The sequence below is a fragment of the Sorex fumeus genome, unplaced genomic scaffold (genome assembly GCF_029834395.1).
Source record: "Sorex fumeus unplaced genomic scaffold, SorFum_2.1 ptg000072l, whole genome shotgun sequence".
Classification (NCBI taxonomy): Eukaryota; Metazoa; Chordata; class Mammalia; order Eulipotyphla; family Soricidae; genus Sorex; species Sorex fumeus.
Genome location: NW_026606129.1, coordinates 63,580,121 through 63,597,217, shown reverse-complemented (window position 1 = coordinate 63,597,217; position 17,097 = coordinate 63,580,121). Strand labels below are relative to the sequence as shown.

At 41.5% G+C, this 17,097-nt stretch overlaps 1 protein-coding gene across 9 annotated transcripts in view; it reads left to right on the top strand.

Annotated features, from left to right (window-relative positions):
• The window catches only part of CADPS (calcium dependent secretion activator), a 550,520-nt gene that overhangs the window by 338,361 nt on the left and 195,062 nt on the right, over positions 1-17,097 (top strand). For all 9 annotated transcript variants that reach the window (XM_056129049.1, XM_056129048.1, XM_056129052.1 and 6 more), the window contains exon 8: positions 8,941-9,080. In XM_056129049.1, the coding sequence (XP_055985024.1) occupies positions 8,941-9,080 (140 nt within the window). The remainder of the gene's footprint in view (positions 1-8,940; positions 9,081-17,097) is intronic.

The window sequence follows — 17,097 nt, the reverse complement described above, 5'->3', positions numbered from 1 at the left end:
GGGGCACAGCCAGCAGTGCTGAGGGCTGACTCCTGACTGCTTAAGAAACACTCCTGGTGGTCTCAGGGTACTAGGGTACTAGGGATTAAACCTGGGTCAACCATGTGCAAGGCAGTACACATTCTACTATCACTGTGGCCCCTGAAGTGACATTCTTGCACTGTATGTAGCACTGTCCTCCCGTTGTTCATCAATTTACTCGAGCGGGCACCAGTAATGTCTCACAACAAATTGTGAGACTTGTTGTTACTGTGTTTGGCATATCAAATATGTCACGAGTAGCTTGCCAGGCTTTGCCATGTGGGCAAGATCCTCTCGGTAGCTTGCCAGGCTCTCTGAGAGGAGTGGAGGAATCAAACCTGGGTCGGCCACGTGCAAGGCAAATGCCTTACTCGCTGTGCTATCCTTAAATAATGTAATAGTTGTACCCACCTAAAACAATTTCGGTCAGCACAGTGGCATAAGATAAAGGGGTGAAATAAGGGAATTGATGGATAATAAAATAATTACAAATCATGAAGATTCTGCCACAAGTATACTGGAACATCACCCATTATGGACCCCAAATAGGCCATCACTGCAGAGGTAACAGCTAAAACATCCACTGTAGAAATTGGGGACTCAGATCCCGGTGTCTTTTAACGGATTGCTTGAAATGGAAAGCAAGTCTTAGTAACAGTGTTTCATTGCATTCCCTGGAAAGGGGCCCACAACAATATGTATAAAATGATGTAAAAAGGGTTTAGTGGCGGGGAGGGGACAGAGGGATAGTACAGAATGTAGGATGCTTGCCTTTCTCATGGCCAGCCCAGGTTTGATCCCCATCATCCTATATGGTACCTCAAGCACCTCCAGGAGTAATTCCTGAGTCCAGAGCCAAAAGTAACCCATGAGCAATGGCAGGTGTGGCCCAAAAACCAAAAAACCGAAACAAAAAAAAAATTTTAAAAAGGATTTAGGACCTAGACTCAGTTTTGTAAACAGGGTTTCCTGCATTTCTTCATTTCCAGCAAAAATATACAGGTCTCAAAAATACACAGCAAGATCCCTGGCTAGAAAGTATTACCTCACTCCCTGCAAGATATGTGGTTTTCAAGAATAGCTGAGATCAGCACCAGGAGGATTACTCCATAACTTAGAGGCCAGCCGGGTATCCTAGAGGAAAGGGCAGTTCAGATAGAGAAGGGAGCACCAAATAAAGGATGTTTGGAGGATCCTCCCAGGAGGGGAGATGCATGTCGAAAGTAGACTATGGACTGAACATGTTTGCCACTCAATGCCTCTTTTGCAGACCACAACACCCAAAAGGAGAGAGAGAACACAGGGGATTGCCCTGCCACAGAGACAGGGGGGATAGGGGGATGGGGGTGGGAGGGATATTATCCATGGTGGTGGAAAATGGGCACTGGTGGAGGGATGGGTATCTGATCATTGTATAATTGAAACCCAAGCACAAAAAATTGTAAATCTACAACTGTAAAAAAAATAAAATAAAATAAAGGGGAAAAAAAAAAGATATGTGGTTTCCCCAGGGCCACAACTTCAATGCCAATAGAACCCAGCGCCTAGTATGTCATCAGCCAGAAACAAAACGCTCCCAATTCCCAAAAAATTCTTTTGAGTACCCCCGAGATAATAGAGACCTCCCCCACCCCCACATTCCAGCTATTGACTCTGCTCCAAGCAGCCAATAATTTCAGACCCTAAACTGGCTTTGTCACTGGCTAGTCTGCCACACTTCTCCCCCTCTCCGCTCCACTTGTAGAGAATCATCCTCTCCTCTGCAGCCTGCGAGACCCGTGCAACCTGGCTTCCAGCCGCCTCCCCAGTCTGCTGCCACCTCTCTCCTCATCCACGAGGCCTCATCGTCTCTGCCAAGTTTCAGTCCGTCAAATAGACCAAATTCCTTCTCACTTTCGAGGGCTTTCTCTCTGCGTGGAGGATTCACCCCCAACCTCTGATTCTCTGAAAGGTCCCCTCCCGTTCTGGATGAAGGCCAGCACCGCCTCGGAGAGCACTTTCCCCGACCTCCCATCCTCCTTCCTTTGCTTTCCGTCTCCTGTTCAGCTTCTCCATGGAACATTCCTCAGCCTTGGGAGGAGGAAAGGAAGAGTTAATAGGCATTTTAGCTTGTGTCTCTCATTAGACTAGAAACCTAAACTTGACTCCCTTATTTACAATCAGAGCCCAGAACTCGTACTCTTCAGACTGACTCTATACTTAGTGCCTTGGAACAGCCTTGTGACCTGTTTTGTTTTGTTTTTGTTTTTGTTTGGGGGCCGCCCACTGGTGATACCCAGGGGTTCTGCACTCTAGAATTACTCCTGAAGGTGCTCAGCATACCAAATGGGCTCAAACCCAGGTTGGCTTGTGCAAGGTCCTCCCTGCAGCACTATCTCTCTGGCCCCCGAAGCTGTGTGAGACTTTCTTTAGTCAATCTGAGCCTCGAGCAGATCATCTGCGGACTAAGGAGAGAACGTGCAGCCCCAAGACAAGCCTCTAGGCCCACAAAGCTAAAAGAGAACACACTCATTGGACTTCTCACTAAGACACAGTCTCCAGATGGAAGGGAAACAAGGTGAAGAGCCAAAATAATGCTTCGCTAAATAGAGGGAAGGACTAGAAAGAGAGATGTAGCTGTTTTCTTCAAGAAAGGACAAGTATTTATTTCTTTCTGTAGAGAGAGAAACATAACACACACACAGTGACCTTTTATATTCTTCAGATTGTTCTTTTTTCATGAATCATTGTGTGAAAAAAATCTCTCGAGTCGTAAGACCCAGGATATCCACATTGGAAGTGACACATTCAGGATTACTCGGCCTGAACCCATTTCTGAACCCCCAAACCAGGAGCTCTTGGAATTCCTTATCAATATGGGGAAGGGATTGGGGAGAGAGCGGGGGCACACTTTCTTCTGGAATCATTGGTTCAACGCATTCACAAGTTTCTCAAAGCTGTTTCCACTCAGAAAATCAAAACACTGGATAAGTCAAACCCTTTCGTTTATAGAGAAAATTATTGATTCTCTGAAGGGTAAGAACCCCCCCCATCCCGACACCCCACTGCCCACCCCAACAGAGCTTCCTGTGTGCTGCATGTTAATCTCTGGCCAGGTCACTACCCTAAGGTTTTAATGGGCAGCCCCTCAGAATCACCTTCTGAGCTACTCTCCCACCTATGCAAGGGATCCCACGGGAGGAAAGAAATAACGCCAAACTAGTTTTTAGGGTTATTCTCACTAACCCATGTTGGCCCTATGTTTTCTGTGTCATCAAATAAAACTCTCAGCCTTGCTATTGTGATAAAAACCACAGGTCAGCCTTTGCAGCACACAGTCCTCCTACCCCCAATACCCTCTCCTCCCATTTATTTAAAACTTGTGATATTCTCAAGCATGGAAAAATCTTTGCTTTCCGTTTATTGTGTATCTCCAGTACTGGTTTCCTTCTCAAGAAACTTTCCCCCAATTTCTGTGGACCTGGCCCTGATGCTGGCTGGAGCGCCCTCTGCTGGCAGCATCTTTGCAGGAAGCACCTGCTTAAACACAGTGCCGTCTTTCTGAAATGTCTTGGACCCCTCCAAATATTTCTATGCTTTAATTCTTTCCAAGCTTAGCAGGGCACTGGCACATCCAAAATACCAGTGCAACATTCTTTCATTCACTGTTCACTTTGTTACTTTTTGATTAATCTTTTAAATAATTATCTTCTAAAGAAAAAAAAAGAACTTTAAATGGATATTTAGTGGAAACTAATGGTACATCCCACCCACCCTATTATTTGTTTCAAGAGGGAAAAAACTTTCTTTTTCAGTTTACTGTGTGTTCTTTGCAAAATATTCTATGCAAAGGAATGTAATACAAATAAATTACAGGAACATGTGCACCTACTTTTAAAAAATTTTTTAAATGTGCACCTACAAAACAAGTGATAAGACAAGTACATGTACTTTCCTGTGCTTTATCTGGAATATCTCAGTGTACCTGAAGATTTTTTAATCTATATTAATTTACCCATTTTCATAGCTATGTAATATTCTCTTACAGAGCTCTCTCATAATTTCCTTAGAATATTTACCATTTTTAACAATATAAACACTACTTCACAATAAAAATTATTGCTTAGTACATGTGTTACACATTTAGGAAAACTTTCAACATAACTTGTGCTTATTGGAATTTGAATTGTGAACAGAAACTGTCAAGTTATCCCTTGTAGGGTACTTCCACAAAAGGCCAGAGAGTGTTTAATATCGTGTTTTTAGGTATCACTGTTGCTATCCTCCCATTATTCATCGGTTTGCTCGAGCGGGCCCAGTAACATCTCCATTGTGAGACTTATTGTTACTGTGTTTGGCATATTGAATATGTCATGGGTAGCTTGCCAGGCTTTGCTGTGCAGGCGAGATACTCTCAGTAGCTTGCTGGGCTCTGCGAGAGGGGCAGAGGAATTGAACCCGGGTTGGTCGGGTCGGCCACATGCAAGGCAAACTCTGTGTTGTGTTTTTAGTTAGTGCATACAATTGTGTCCCCACCATCCTATTATTGTGTTGTGTGCAGAGCAACAAGAATTACGACAGACAAAAATCCTCCACCTCACAACACATCAAGGATATAAACCTAAAACCAGAAGTCATAGTGCAGTGTGATGCATGATTTGGGGAAAACCAGACAAGTAGACACATTCTGGCATGAGGGGTAGGGCTGCCTTCTGAGGGAGGATACCTAGGAGGGGAGAGATGCACAGGCTGAGTGCGGGAGGGGATCCTGAAAAGATGAAGTTAAGGCAATCCCCCAGCAGGATTCCCTGTGTGCCCTGGTAACTGAGAGAAGCTGGCCTGGCTGGCAGGCAGCTTACTGCATGAGGTAGCTTGTGTTCCGATATCCACACCACCACATCAAAGCATAGCACACATGGGCCTTGACTGACATGATGGAGTGCTTGATTAGCAGCCTGGAATGTCCAGATGAGGTGTCTGGATGGCTCAGGGTGTGTGTGCACCCAAAGAGACCCTAATAACTCAGCAGGGCTCTCTCTCTCTCTCTCTCTCTCACACACACACACACACACACACACACACACACACACACACAAAGGAATCATTGACCTATCCAACACACGACAGGATGGGGATGAAGATGGAAGAGAACAGTGCTGACCTCATCTCCCATCCACTACGAGAGGGGGCTCTCCCCCAGGAGTGACCACGTGGACAAGAAGCCTTTGTGGAGCAGCCAGTAATAAGTTGCGGCCATTTGTATCAGCGAATGGACACCATATTGCTAGTGGGAAATGTGCCCAGAATCCATATGGTAGGAGGGCTGTTAACAAGTTCCGGGCGCCCGGAGTGCTGCTCCTGCTTTGATTTTGCCAAATGCAGGAGCAGAATGCCCAGAGTCTTTCCTGCTGCTGTTCTGGCCCTGGCTGAGGATTCTCTTACCAGGCTCTGCCTCCTTTGCTCCCCAGTATATGCACCCCCCACCCACCCACCCTGTACTTCTCAGGGCAAAACAGGTCAGGTAACAAGACCAACTTCCCAGAGATCAGCAGCCTTTTCTCCCCAGCTCCCAAAGTCTCATCCCAGTATATCTATCAACCAATATCTGGGATAACACTTAAATTTTTATGACTTTTTTTAAAAAAAATTTTATTGAATCACCGTGAGATAGTTACAGGCTTTCATGTTTGGGTTACAATCACACAATGATCAAACCCCCATCCCTCCACCAGTGTACGTTCCCCACCACCAATATCCCCGATAAACCCCCCATTCCCACCCTCCCCTTGCCTTCATATCAGACAATATTCCCCATACTCTCTCTTTATTTATGGGCATTATGGTTTGCAATGCAGATACTGAGAGGTTATCATGTTTGGTCCATTATCTACTTTCAGCAAATATCTCCCTTCCCAACCGGTTCCTCCAGACATCATTTTCTTAGATGACACTTAAAATTAATCTGAGTGAAGCAAGAGGTTTTAGCCATCCCTCCAGTGGTACCCGGGCTTATATTAACATCCACCACCCTGTAGTTTCCCATTTTTACCAGTTTTCCAGAGCCAATTACCTGACTTGGTATGTTTAATGGGAGAATTTTTTTTTAATTCAGACACCATGATTTACAAATTAATTTACCGTTGAGTTTCATGTGTACAGATTTTCAATACTTCATCCCATTACTAGTATGATTTCCTTAATGGCAGAATTTTAATTAAGTTAATCCTCTCAACAAGAACAAATGACACAAAGATCTACAAAGAAAAGCTATGATTTTGAAATAATACTGCATCACAGGCCTGGTGCACAATGTAAAAATAATTAATTTAACACCATTCCCAGTAGGAGGAGATCTGCCTTCCACATTATGAGATGGAAGCAATGCTAGTATAATCAGATAGGTTACCATATCAGACTAAGACTTTATAAAAAATGTTTACAAGAATACATGAATTACAGATTTAAATCCAGGGTCAGCTCATGGGATGGGGGGGCAGAACCGGCACATCCTTCTTGCCCCGCTGAGACCACAAGTTGCCCCCCACAAGAGGCTCTCCAGCACGGCCATGGCCCCAGAAGTACATGAACCTAATTTGGATCCCTGCAGCTTTTGGCAGAAATGTGAATGGAGTATGCATTAAGCTATGGCACTGTGCCCCCCGCCAGGAGGGAAAGGGTGTCTGTCTCTTGGGCCTCACCCCTCCACCCCACCCCCCCCGCAACATAGTGGCTGCCGCCTCAGAGCTTAGAGCCAGGTATGAGCCGGCAGTGACAGGGCAACTGTGGCCTCATGGGGGGTGGGGGGGGCAGAACCAGCATGTCCTTCTTGCCCCGCCAAGACCACGAGTTGCCCCCCACGAGCGGCTCTCTGGCACGGCCATGGCCCCAGAGGCACACAAACCAATCTCGGAACTATGTGGCTTTCGGCAGAAATCCCTCCAGACTTAATTAGTAAAATATCAGAAATCCAAAATAATATGGTCTTCATAACCAGCAATAGAAAACAAAGTATTTCACAATGCCTTTTCAGCAGGTTTGATTGTTGGGGGAAAATTCCAAATAATCATGGTGCATCTTTTGTCAAAATAATGAATGTAATCAAAGTAGAGAGAGAGTTAAGTAAGTTTACAACTGTACCTCATGGTGTCTCTCTAATAAAAAAATAAATTAATAAAATTTTTTAAAAACGCTCTTAAAAAAGAAAATTATCTGCCTCACAAGCACAGCATGGCGGGTATATTGGGTTTCTTGGTGGTGGAAAATATGCATTGGTGAAGGGATGGGTATTTGATCATTGTATGACCAAGACTTAAAAGCTTGAAAGCTTTGTAACTGTTCTCACGGTGATTCAAAAAATAAATTTTTTTAAAAAAAAATGCCGACAGAGCAGTTTCTTCAAGTTATGCAGCCTATAAAAATGTCTGGAGGGATTTCTGCCGAAAGCCACATAGTTCCGAGATTGGTTTGTGTGCCTCTGGGGCCATGGCCGTGCCAGAGAGCCGCTCGTGGGGGGCAACTCGTGGTCTTGGCGGGGCAAGAAGGACATGCTGGTTCTTTTAGTTTGCTATGTAAAGTCAGAACTGGATCAAAAATTTGAGTTTCCCATTTTAAGCTCGCCCATGAGGCCTGATGTGTAGATTCTGCATTTTGTTTTTACAGATGAATGTCTGAGATGTATGTGGGGAGGGACACGCCCTTCAGAAGGTTCTATTCTGTAGATGACTCACATCCATACACACACCTGCACCTGTGCGGAAGGGCCCATCCTGCGTGTTTTTGGTCAATAAAGGTCGCAGCATCATACAAAAAAAGATGATAAATCCTGGGTCATTGTACAAAATGTACATTGTACCTTAAAATGAGTATCTAATATCAGTACAAAGACACCACTGTTCTCAAGATATTTTAAGAAACAGTTTTTGTTACCTTAGCCTGTCTTTTTAAAACTTCTCTACTTCTGCACATGTATATTCTCTCTTTGTTATATATGTAATAATGTAATGCATTATATTAATCATCATATGATCTAATTAGATTATCAGATAATCTAATACACAATCATTATAATTAAGAAATCTTATACTCTAAAGCAATCATACTACAAAATATAATGGTTCTTATTTTGTGGATGGTAACATGAGCTAATATATATTGAAGTAGTAAATGTACAAATGTTTGACTAATTGCACAAAATTATTTACTGAACTAGGTGTGATTGTTTTAAAAATCAGCAACTTCAGAGCCAAGACATAAGTCCTCTTTGAATTTTAATTATGTCTTAAGACATTCAGAAGGTTCCAGTTTTGCATTTTGTAAGAACGTATAACGGTTCTTTCACAAAAAAAGAGAATTCAGTAAGGAAAATTGAGTCAGGTCTAGACTCAAAGGAATGGAAAATCAACACAAGCAAGGCAAATAAATAAGCATTGGTGACTCTTGTTTTCCTGCCAAGGGCTTGTTCAATTGTTGTGTGATCACACAGAAGACCACATGCTTCTTTGCTCTGCTCTGGGGATGAACCTGTAGGCTGGCAGTAAAACCAGTACAGCATCTGGAAAACAGTGCTACCTCCAGACTCTGAGCCTCATTATCCCCCATCCAGAGAAGAACGACACCCAGGGAAGATGCCTACTTCCCTGTGCCTAGTGAAAATAGATGTTTCATACTCAAGCCAAACCCATTTGTTACAAAGCTGGGCACACTATCCTGGAAGCAGGTCATCAAGCTCAACTTCTCTTTTACTTGTATTGAATTCATGTTCCTTTAGTGGGTTATGTCCAGGGGCTTTTCCTGCTGGTTGTGAGGCCTGGATAAGACACTCAACTTATCAGCAGCAAAGTTCTCATCTATAAAAGCAGCCCTCCAAATATTCCTGTTTCCTGCCTCTTAATAGATTGTTTCTGTTTCCTGGCCAAGCTGATTGTCCTTTTTTTCCTACAGGTTATTCTCCATCCTACTCCAAATAGCCCCAAACAGTCAGAGTGGCACAAAATGACCGTCTCCAAGAACTGTCCAGATCAAGATCTCAAGATGAAACTCGCAGTCAGGATGGATAAGCCTCAGAACATGAAGCATTCTGGGTACGTATCTCTCCAGATGACAATTCCAGACACACATACCTTTTTTCACATATTTTTCAAGAGGCTGGAGAGATATTACAATGGGTAAGGCACTTCCTTGTGTGCAGCTGACCCCAGATCCATCCCCAGTTCTAAATATTGTCCCTAGTTCCACTTGGAGTGACTCCTGTTAGCATATAGAGCCAGGAGTAAGCTCTGAGCACCACCAGGCCCAAGACCAAATTTTTTAAGAGAAAAAACTGAAAGATCAACATGAAGGTAATATAAATGATTTATGAGAAACTAGCAAAATACTTAACTTTGATACATACTTTGATACTTCCTCAATTCCTGTGATTACTCTATTTTTCTTTGAGGTAAATTCACGTGATAGAAAAATTTCTTCCTCCTTTTCTGGCAGGATTTCCAGTATAATTCAAAACATTCCTACAAGCATGCTGTGTTATTCTGATTTAGTACCTGACTTTTACTGACTTCATGTTCCTTCATAAGGGAATCCAAATCTTTCCAAATGCAAATTACTGACTAGTACCTTCACTAACAACCACAACAATAAGTTGAGAACAATCTCTGTAGCTGACCTTTAAGCAATAAATTCCCAATGAATCAGTTTTAATGTTTAATATAGCATTTTTAATATATGAACATATTTAGGATTATGTATAAAAACAATTTTCTTTTATTTTAGGCACCATAGCTTACAATACTATTAAAGATAGTTTCTTGCATAAATCATCGCAATATCAGTGTGTCCGCTTCCCTTCACAGTAACCCTAAAGTAATCCCCCTATTTTATTCCCACTCCCCACTCTTCCCCCTTTCTCTAAGCTTCTACTGAAGACCAGTTTTCAGTTCCTGTTGCCTTTGGCTATTGGTTATTCCCCTCCTTTGTTTCTTTGTATCCCATGTGTCTGTCCTTCTCCTTCACTCAACATGATATTCTCCAAATTCATCCAGCAAACATCTTTCATGTATCTGAGGTATATTCCATTGTATATATCTACCATAGTTTCTTTATCCAATCATCTGTTCTTAGATGTTTGGGCTGTTTCCGTATTTTGGCTATCGTCTATAATGCTGCAGTGAACCAGAAGAATGCAAAATGTCTTTTCTGAATAGAATTCTTAAGCCATTAGGATAGTTGCCAAGAAGTGGAGTTGCTGAGTCATTTGGGAACCAAGCCCTCATGTTTTGAGTACATATTGTTTTTCAAAAAGGCTAGACCAGTTGACATGACTGTGGATGGAACTGTTCCTTGTTTGTTTTTTTTTTGAATTTTTCTCTCTTCCATTTCGTTATTTTCAATCAGAAAAGCAAAATGGATTTCTGTGTGTTGATTTTTCAACCTACCATTTCTTATGTTTATTATTACTAAGAGCTTTTTTAGTTTAGTCTTTAAGGTTTTCTTGGTATCACCTGATTAGTTGCTTAACATTTGAGAATGAACAATTAGGTGATTTAAGTAAAGGTAAAGGTAAAGGCCCTCCCGTTGATCATCGATTTGCTCGAGCGGGCCCAGTAACGTCTCCATTGGAGACTTTGTTGTTACTGTGTTTGGCATATTGAATACGTCACAGGGAGCTTGCCAGGCTCTGCCGTGCGGGCGAGATACTCTCGGTAGCTTGCCGGGCTCTCCGAGAGTAGGTGATTTAATTCAATAAAAATAATGTTATACAGACCAAAACTAATGATATGTGCAGAAAATTTTTATTGATGACTCGCTATATGCTAAGCCTATTAAACTGTTTAAAATAAATTACTTAGACACCACTGTCTTTGAAAATGAGATCACTTAGGGAGGAGTTGGACATAAGACTCTGGAAAACGGTATGTTTAACTTATAGTATGGAAAGACAATTTGAAACAATCATATATAGGTACTACTTTTCATCCAGTTGTCATGCTGCTTAGAAATATAAAGTACAAGTAGAAAGGTCGTGTTAATTACCTTTGAAGCATATGTAGGGAGGTGGTAAAATTGACACAAAACCTGGAGGTAGTTTATGTTCTAGAGGAATTCTAAAACCCAGTACAGGAGCTAACAACTGAGAAGACAGAATAAGAAAATGCCTTTGGTGAACCTACCTAATGTGGTGAATACTCAAAAGAGTCCAGAAAGTCAGCATAGAGAGGAGTCAGAGACACTCACTTCCTGGTCCTGAAGAAGCAAATAATTAGGCTTTTGAAGTGGGGCAGCAGCTAGATCCAGAGGATCTCAGACACTCAACCAAAAGTAACTAAATTCCACTTGACAGCCTGAAAGATCTTGGGAGATCTATGAGTTCTTTGAGAACTCTGAGAATGCAACCTGGCCAGGATCTGGAGGCCAATTTATGAGACTATGAAATGAGCTCCAAAAACGAACCATTCCCAATTACTGATGCACACAAACTCTGAACAATTAACATATGCTACTTCAAAAGTAAATACAGAACTCCAAGAGAAGTCTAGGAAAGAGTGATCAGGACAAGAAGTCCACATGCAGCATACAGCCTGGAGTAAAGAGACTTGAAGCCTTAAATCCCAAAAAGCAAAGAAGACAGACTTCCAGAAATATATATAGCCTGGAGATGCATTCCTCCACCTAAACTCATTTGTATTTGAAGAATTTACATGGCACTCTCTTGTGTCAAACAATTCCCAGAGTCAAAGATGTGATTATGGCAAGGTTCACCATGGAGAAGGTAAGGGAGGGAGCCAGACTCTTGCTGTGAGCTTAACTTTTCCATTGCCCATGACGAAGAGCAGCAGCTTCCTAAGATGTTTCTTTTTTTTTTTAATTTATTTCTTGAATCACTGTGAGAAGAGTTACAAATCTTTCAAGCTTTTATGTCTCAGTCATACAATGATCAAACACCCATCCCTTCACCAATGCATATTTTCCACCACCAATAACCCCAGTATACCCGCCATGCTATGCCTGTGAGGCAGATGATTTCCACTTAACTCTCTCTCTACTTTGATTACATTCATTACTTTGACAAAAGAAGCACCATGATTATTTGGAATTTTCCCCCAACAATCAAACCTGCTGAAAAGGCATCATGAAATAATTGCTTTCTATTGCTGGTTACGAAGACCATATGATTTTGGGTTTCTGATATTTTACTAATTAAGTCTGGAGGGATTTCTGCCAAAAGCCGCATATTTCCAAGATTGGTTTGTATGCCTCTGGGGCCATGGCCGTGCCAGAGAACCACTCATGGGGGGCAACTCATGGTCTCAGCGGGGCAAGAAGCTTCGTAAGATGTTTCTGAGATCAGCTTTCCCTCCTTTTTTTCTGGACTATATTTCTAAAATGTTCAAGGAAATTTCTCCTTTGTATCTCTCCTCTCTCAATTAAAATCATTCCGGTTTCATAAGAAAGATTTTAATAGTTCTATTAAGTTCCCATAGCATACAGAAGATTCTTTATCAAAGCAGTATTCATAAATACTCAGAAAATATTTACAAAGAGAACCAGCACATAGGTCGACAGGATTGAGAGAAAAGGGTAGAGCACAGAAAGAGAGAGAAATGTGAAAAAATGGATTTGTCTTACAAAATTGCTTGATTGATTGATTTTCTTCAAAAAAAAAATCTATAGCTCAGGGGCTAGAGCGATAGTGCAGTTGGTAGGGCATTTGCCTTGCACACGGCCGACCCTGGTTAAATTCCCAGCATTCCATTTGGTCCCCTGAGCACCACCAGGAGTAATTCCTGAGTGCAGAGCCAGGAGTAACCCCTGTGCATTGCCGGGTGTGACCCAAAAGCAAAAACTAACAAAAAAAACCCCCGTAGCTTAGCCCATATTCTTGGCCCCTTTGAAACAATTTATAAGGAGTTTTACAAGTGCTTTCTCATGTAATCCCCACAGAAAACTTTCAACATAGTTGTTATATTACCTATTTGGAATATGGGCCCACTTACCACATTCTCTTCATCTACTCTGTTGAAAACAGCCCATTGATCAGGATTCTTCATGTTCAGGTTGATTGTAATTAACTTATTTCAGGCAACCTTAACCCTACAGACAATGGAAGAAGTATATAGCCCACTATGGACAGGATCCATAGTTCTTTCCTGTTCCCAGGCTGGTATTTTAAAAATCACCTCTGTCAAAAACTATGCCAGACGTCCTAAAGTAGCTCACAAAGGTGAGAAACAGCTTTCTTAACACTATCAGACCCTCTGTGGTCTCAACAACCTTAGTTGAACCAAGAACGACTCATGGAAAATAAAAATGCTTATGAACTGTATCTTTTTCATTTAAACTTTATTGAGTGCTCTAGTGCTAGAAAGACTAGAAGTATCAAAATGATATATAGCTTAGAGGAGGGGAAACAATTTTCAAAAGTCTGATTAAAGTTATAAATGTATCCTCTGTGATGTCTATTGAAACTTAAAGGGAAAATCAGAATTACTATGCATTAATAGCACAGTGGGTAGGGCGTTCGCCTTACAAGTGGCCAACATGGCCAACCCGAGTTCGATTCCTCCGCCCCTCTCGGAGAGCCCGGCAAGCTACCGAGAGTATTCGATATGCCAGACACAGTAACAACAAAGTCTCCAATGGAGACGTTACTGGGCCCGCTCGAGCAAATCGACGATCAACGGGAGGGCCTTTACCTTTACCTTACCTTTACTCTCAGTTATTGAAGCCATTCAGAATACAACTTTACTTAATAGAAAAAGTCGACTTCCACATGCATGGAAGAAATGACTATCTGATCACACTTGAGAATTAGTAGCTTGAGTAGCTTTCTGATTTTTTATCTTTTACATCCAAAGAACATTTTCAAGTCCAGGAAGTCTGGTCTACACCCACTATCTCATTTTCTCACTGAAAAAGTCTCACCAGGAATAGGGATTATTGTTCCCATCTTTTAGGTGGCCTCTCTGTTCTCCCAGCTACCCATATCAAGAAATTTGGAGTCATCTTTGACATTTCTCTTTCTCTCTCATCTCTGCTGCCATACAACCACTGATTTGTTTGGTTGTACCTCAAGATTAATCTAGACTTAGCTTGTCATCACCACCAAGTTCAAGTCCAGATCACTTCCCCCCTTAACTCATTATAAGCCATCCCCTCTGTTCTGGTCTTCCTATAGAGTTTATTTCCCACCCTGAAGCCAAAGAATTGGGGAAGGGTGTTCTTCCCATGGTGCCCTGGAGGTCTGTAGCTCACTTCTGCCAATAGTCCACTTGGTTCTCACACTTCTGAGAGATCAGTACTTGGGCCCATCGGTGCTGGGTTCCTCCAGGGCCACACCCGTGAGTACTCAGGTACCTCGAGGATGGTGCTTTCATTATCTGGTGGTACCAGGGTTCAAAACCAGGGCTTTACAAGTGCAAAACATGTTGTATTACAATCTTTGGTATTACCTCCCTAGTCCCAGAATAATCTCTAAAAGAACAAAAACCACTGTCAGATCACTCTGATGGTGAAAACCCTCCAGTGATTCCCCTTCACATTCAGAGTAAAAGCCAGTGTTGTGAGTGTCGCTGGAGACTTACCAGACAGGGACTCCTTGCCTACCTCACCTTTATTACTGCTCCAGATGCACTGGTCTCCTTGCTCTGCATAAAAGACTCTAGGTTGTACCTTTATCCCAGTGGCCCTTCAGTGTTTTCTCAGCCTCTTTGTCCCTTCTCCCCCACACAGATGTCCACATGGTTCACCTTCATTTCTTCCAGTTCCTGCTTCTAATGAGAATGCTTTTCCCGGCCTGCTTATGGCCCTGCCTTGTCTCTTTAACTCTGACTTATTTTCACCAGAGCACTATCTCACACATCATATATCGATTAGTTTTATCTGTCTTTCCTCACTAGGTTTTGAATTCCTTCTCAGGAGGTTCGTTTTTCTCCATTGTTTAAAGTTGCTATAAATTATGACATATAGTGAAAATCCAATAGGTTATTTGAGATAGATATATATATATATATCATAAATAGCTATTGAGCTCCTATCACATACAATTCTAGTGCTAAGTACAGGAGAAATTTAATACATTTATTTATAAATAAATGTATTAAATAAATATTTAATAAAGCGGTATAATGTGGATGCAATTGGAAGATAGCTTGTTAACATATATCAGTGAAAGAAGTACAAGTACTGAATGATCTCACTCATCTGTTGTATCGAGAGACTAAAGAAAGAAATAGTTTGGAATGACAGCAAATCCTTCATGTTAGATTACAAAACTCAGATGACGAAGTGAAATCGGGCGGAAGGTGGGCGAGCAGAGCAATGTAAGAATAGGCAGACTAGAGGTGTCATAGGAACTGTGGGGAAATTGGGCTTAGAGAGATGGAAATGGAAAGATTCACCCAAGACAGTACATTTCGGAGCCAAGTCTGGGATTGTGATTTCTTTTGGTTCTACCTTAATTGCTGACCCGAGTTCGATTCCTCCGCCCCTCTCAGAGAGCCTGGCAAGCTACCGAGAGTATCTCGCCCGCACGGCAGAGCCTGGCAAGCTCCCCGTGACGTATTCGATATGCCAAACACAGTAACAACAAAGTCTCCAATGGAGACGTTACTGGGCCCGCTCGAGCAAACCGACGAACAACGGGAGGACCTTTACCTACCTTAATTGAGGACTTGAAACCTGAAAATAGGAAGCCCCTATGAGGCCACTTTGAATTCATTCCATGGGTTCCTGTCCACACATCGGGAGTAATTTTCAACAATCCTTATTTTCCTTTTCTGTTTTAACAAACCTTAAGGAGGTAACAGTTGGTCAGTCTTGGTCAGGCTACTTAAATGCCTTTGCCTCTTCCTTTTCCGTGCCTCTGCTGCTTTTCTCCACTTCTTTTCCTCAAAATTATTCTGCTTGTCTATCCTTCATAATTATATACGACATCATTTATAGACATAGACTCTCAAATAAGACTATCTAGACTGAACTAATTGATCTATTTAGAATTTAAATTGATTTGTTTGCTATAAATGTCTATTAGTGCAAGTGGGTATCCAGAGTGGTAGTGAGTGTTCAAGTCTTCTAAATGCTGACTGATTTCCCATCAATCACTAGGAGTTATTAAACTCTCTGACCATTGTTATAAATTTGTTTCTTCTTATGTTCTGCCCAGTTTTGATTCATACATAATGAATCTCATTGGCATAGGTAGGAGCATTTGCAATAATTAATTTTCTTGATAAATTAATTCCTTTGGCATTAGCAAATTATTTTCTTTATCTCTGGTAACATTTTTGCCCTAGTACTTACTTTGTTTGAAAGAAACATAGCCATTCTAGGGTGTGTTTTTTTAAAAATTTAAGTTCCCATAGGAAGTATAGAATTTGTCCCAGTTTTTCAAAATACTGTCTTGAGTTCTCTGCCTTTCAACTGGAATATTTAATGCAATTATTGATGTAATTTGGTTTAAATTAAATTGCAATTTTCAACCCTGCAATTTGCTTTATATGCCATCTGACCTTTGTACCTCATCCCCTTTTTTTCTTCCTCTTTTAGATTAATTTATTTATTATTCTATTTTATCTTTTGATATATCATTAACTGTGAATGTTAATTAAAACAATTGCCTAGAATTCAGTACTTTATACTATCACTTAGAAATGGATTCAAATTACTTATCTTCTCTGAACCTCATTTTGCTGGGAATAAAGTAGAAATAATGATAGTGTTTCCTTGCAGAGTTGTTATGGGGATTAAATGAGTTAATACATTTAGAACAGACTCTTATGCATGGTAAGAACTACAACCATAGCAGAATTGATGATAGCACTCTTTTCACAGTTAACCATGGCTTTTGCGTCTTCTCTGCCCTTTCCCTTGCTGGGTTTCATCCTGCTGGGCTGCTGCAAAAAGAATCTCAGTGCTTTTCCAGAGCTCTTTCACTCCCTAGGCATATAGGGAAGCAGTTTGCAAGAACTATGGTTTCTGGCTTACTATGACTGTCCAAAACATAAATGCAAGTAATCCTTGAGCAGAACTGGGTATTTATAAGTATCTTTTGATCTCCTATTGTGTGCAATCCTAGTGCTAAGCATAGAAGATATTTAACAAATA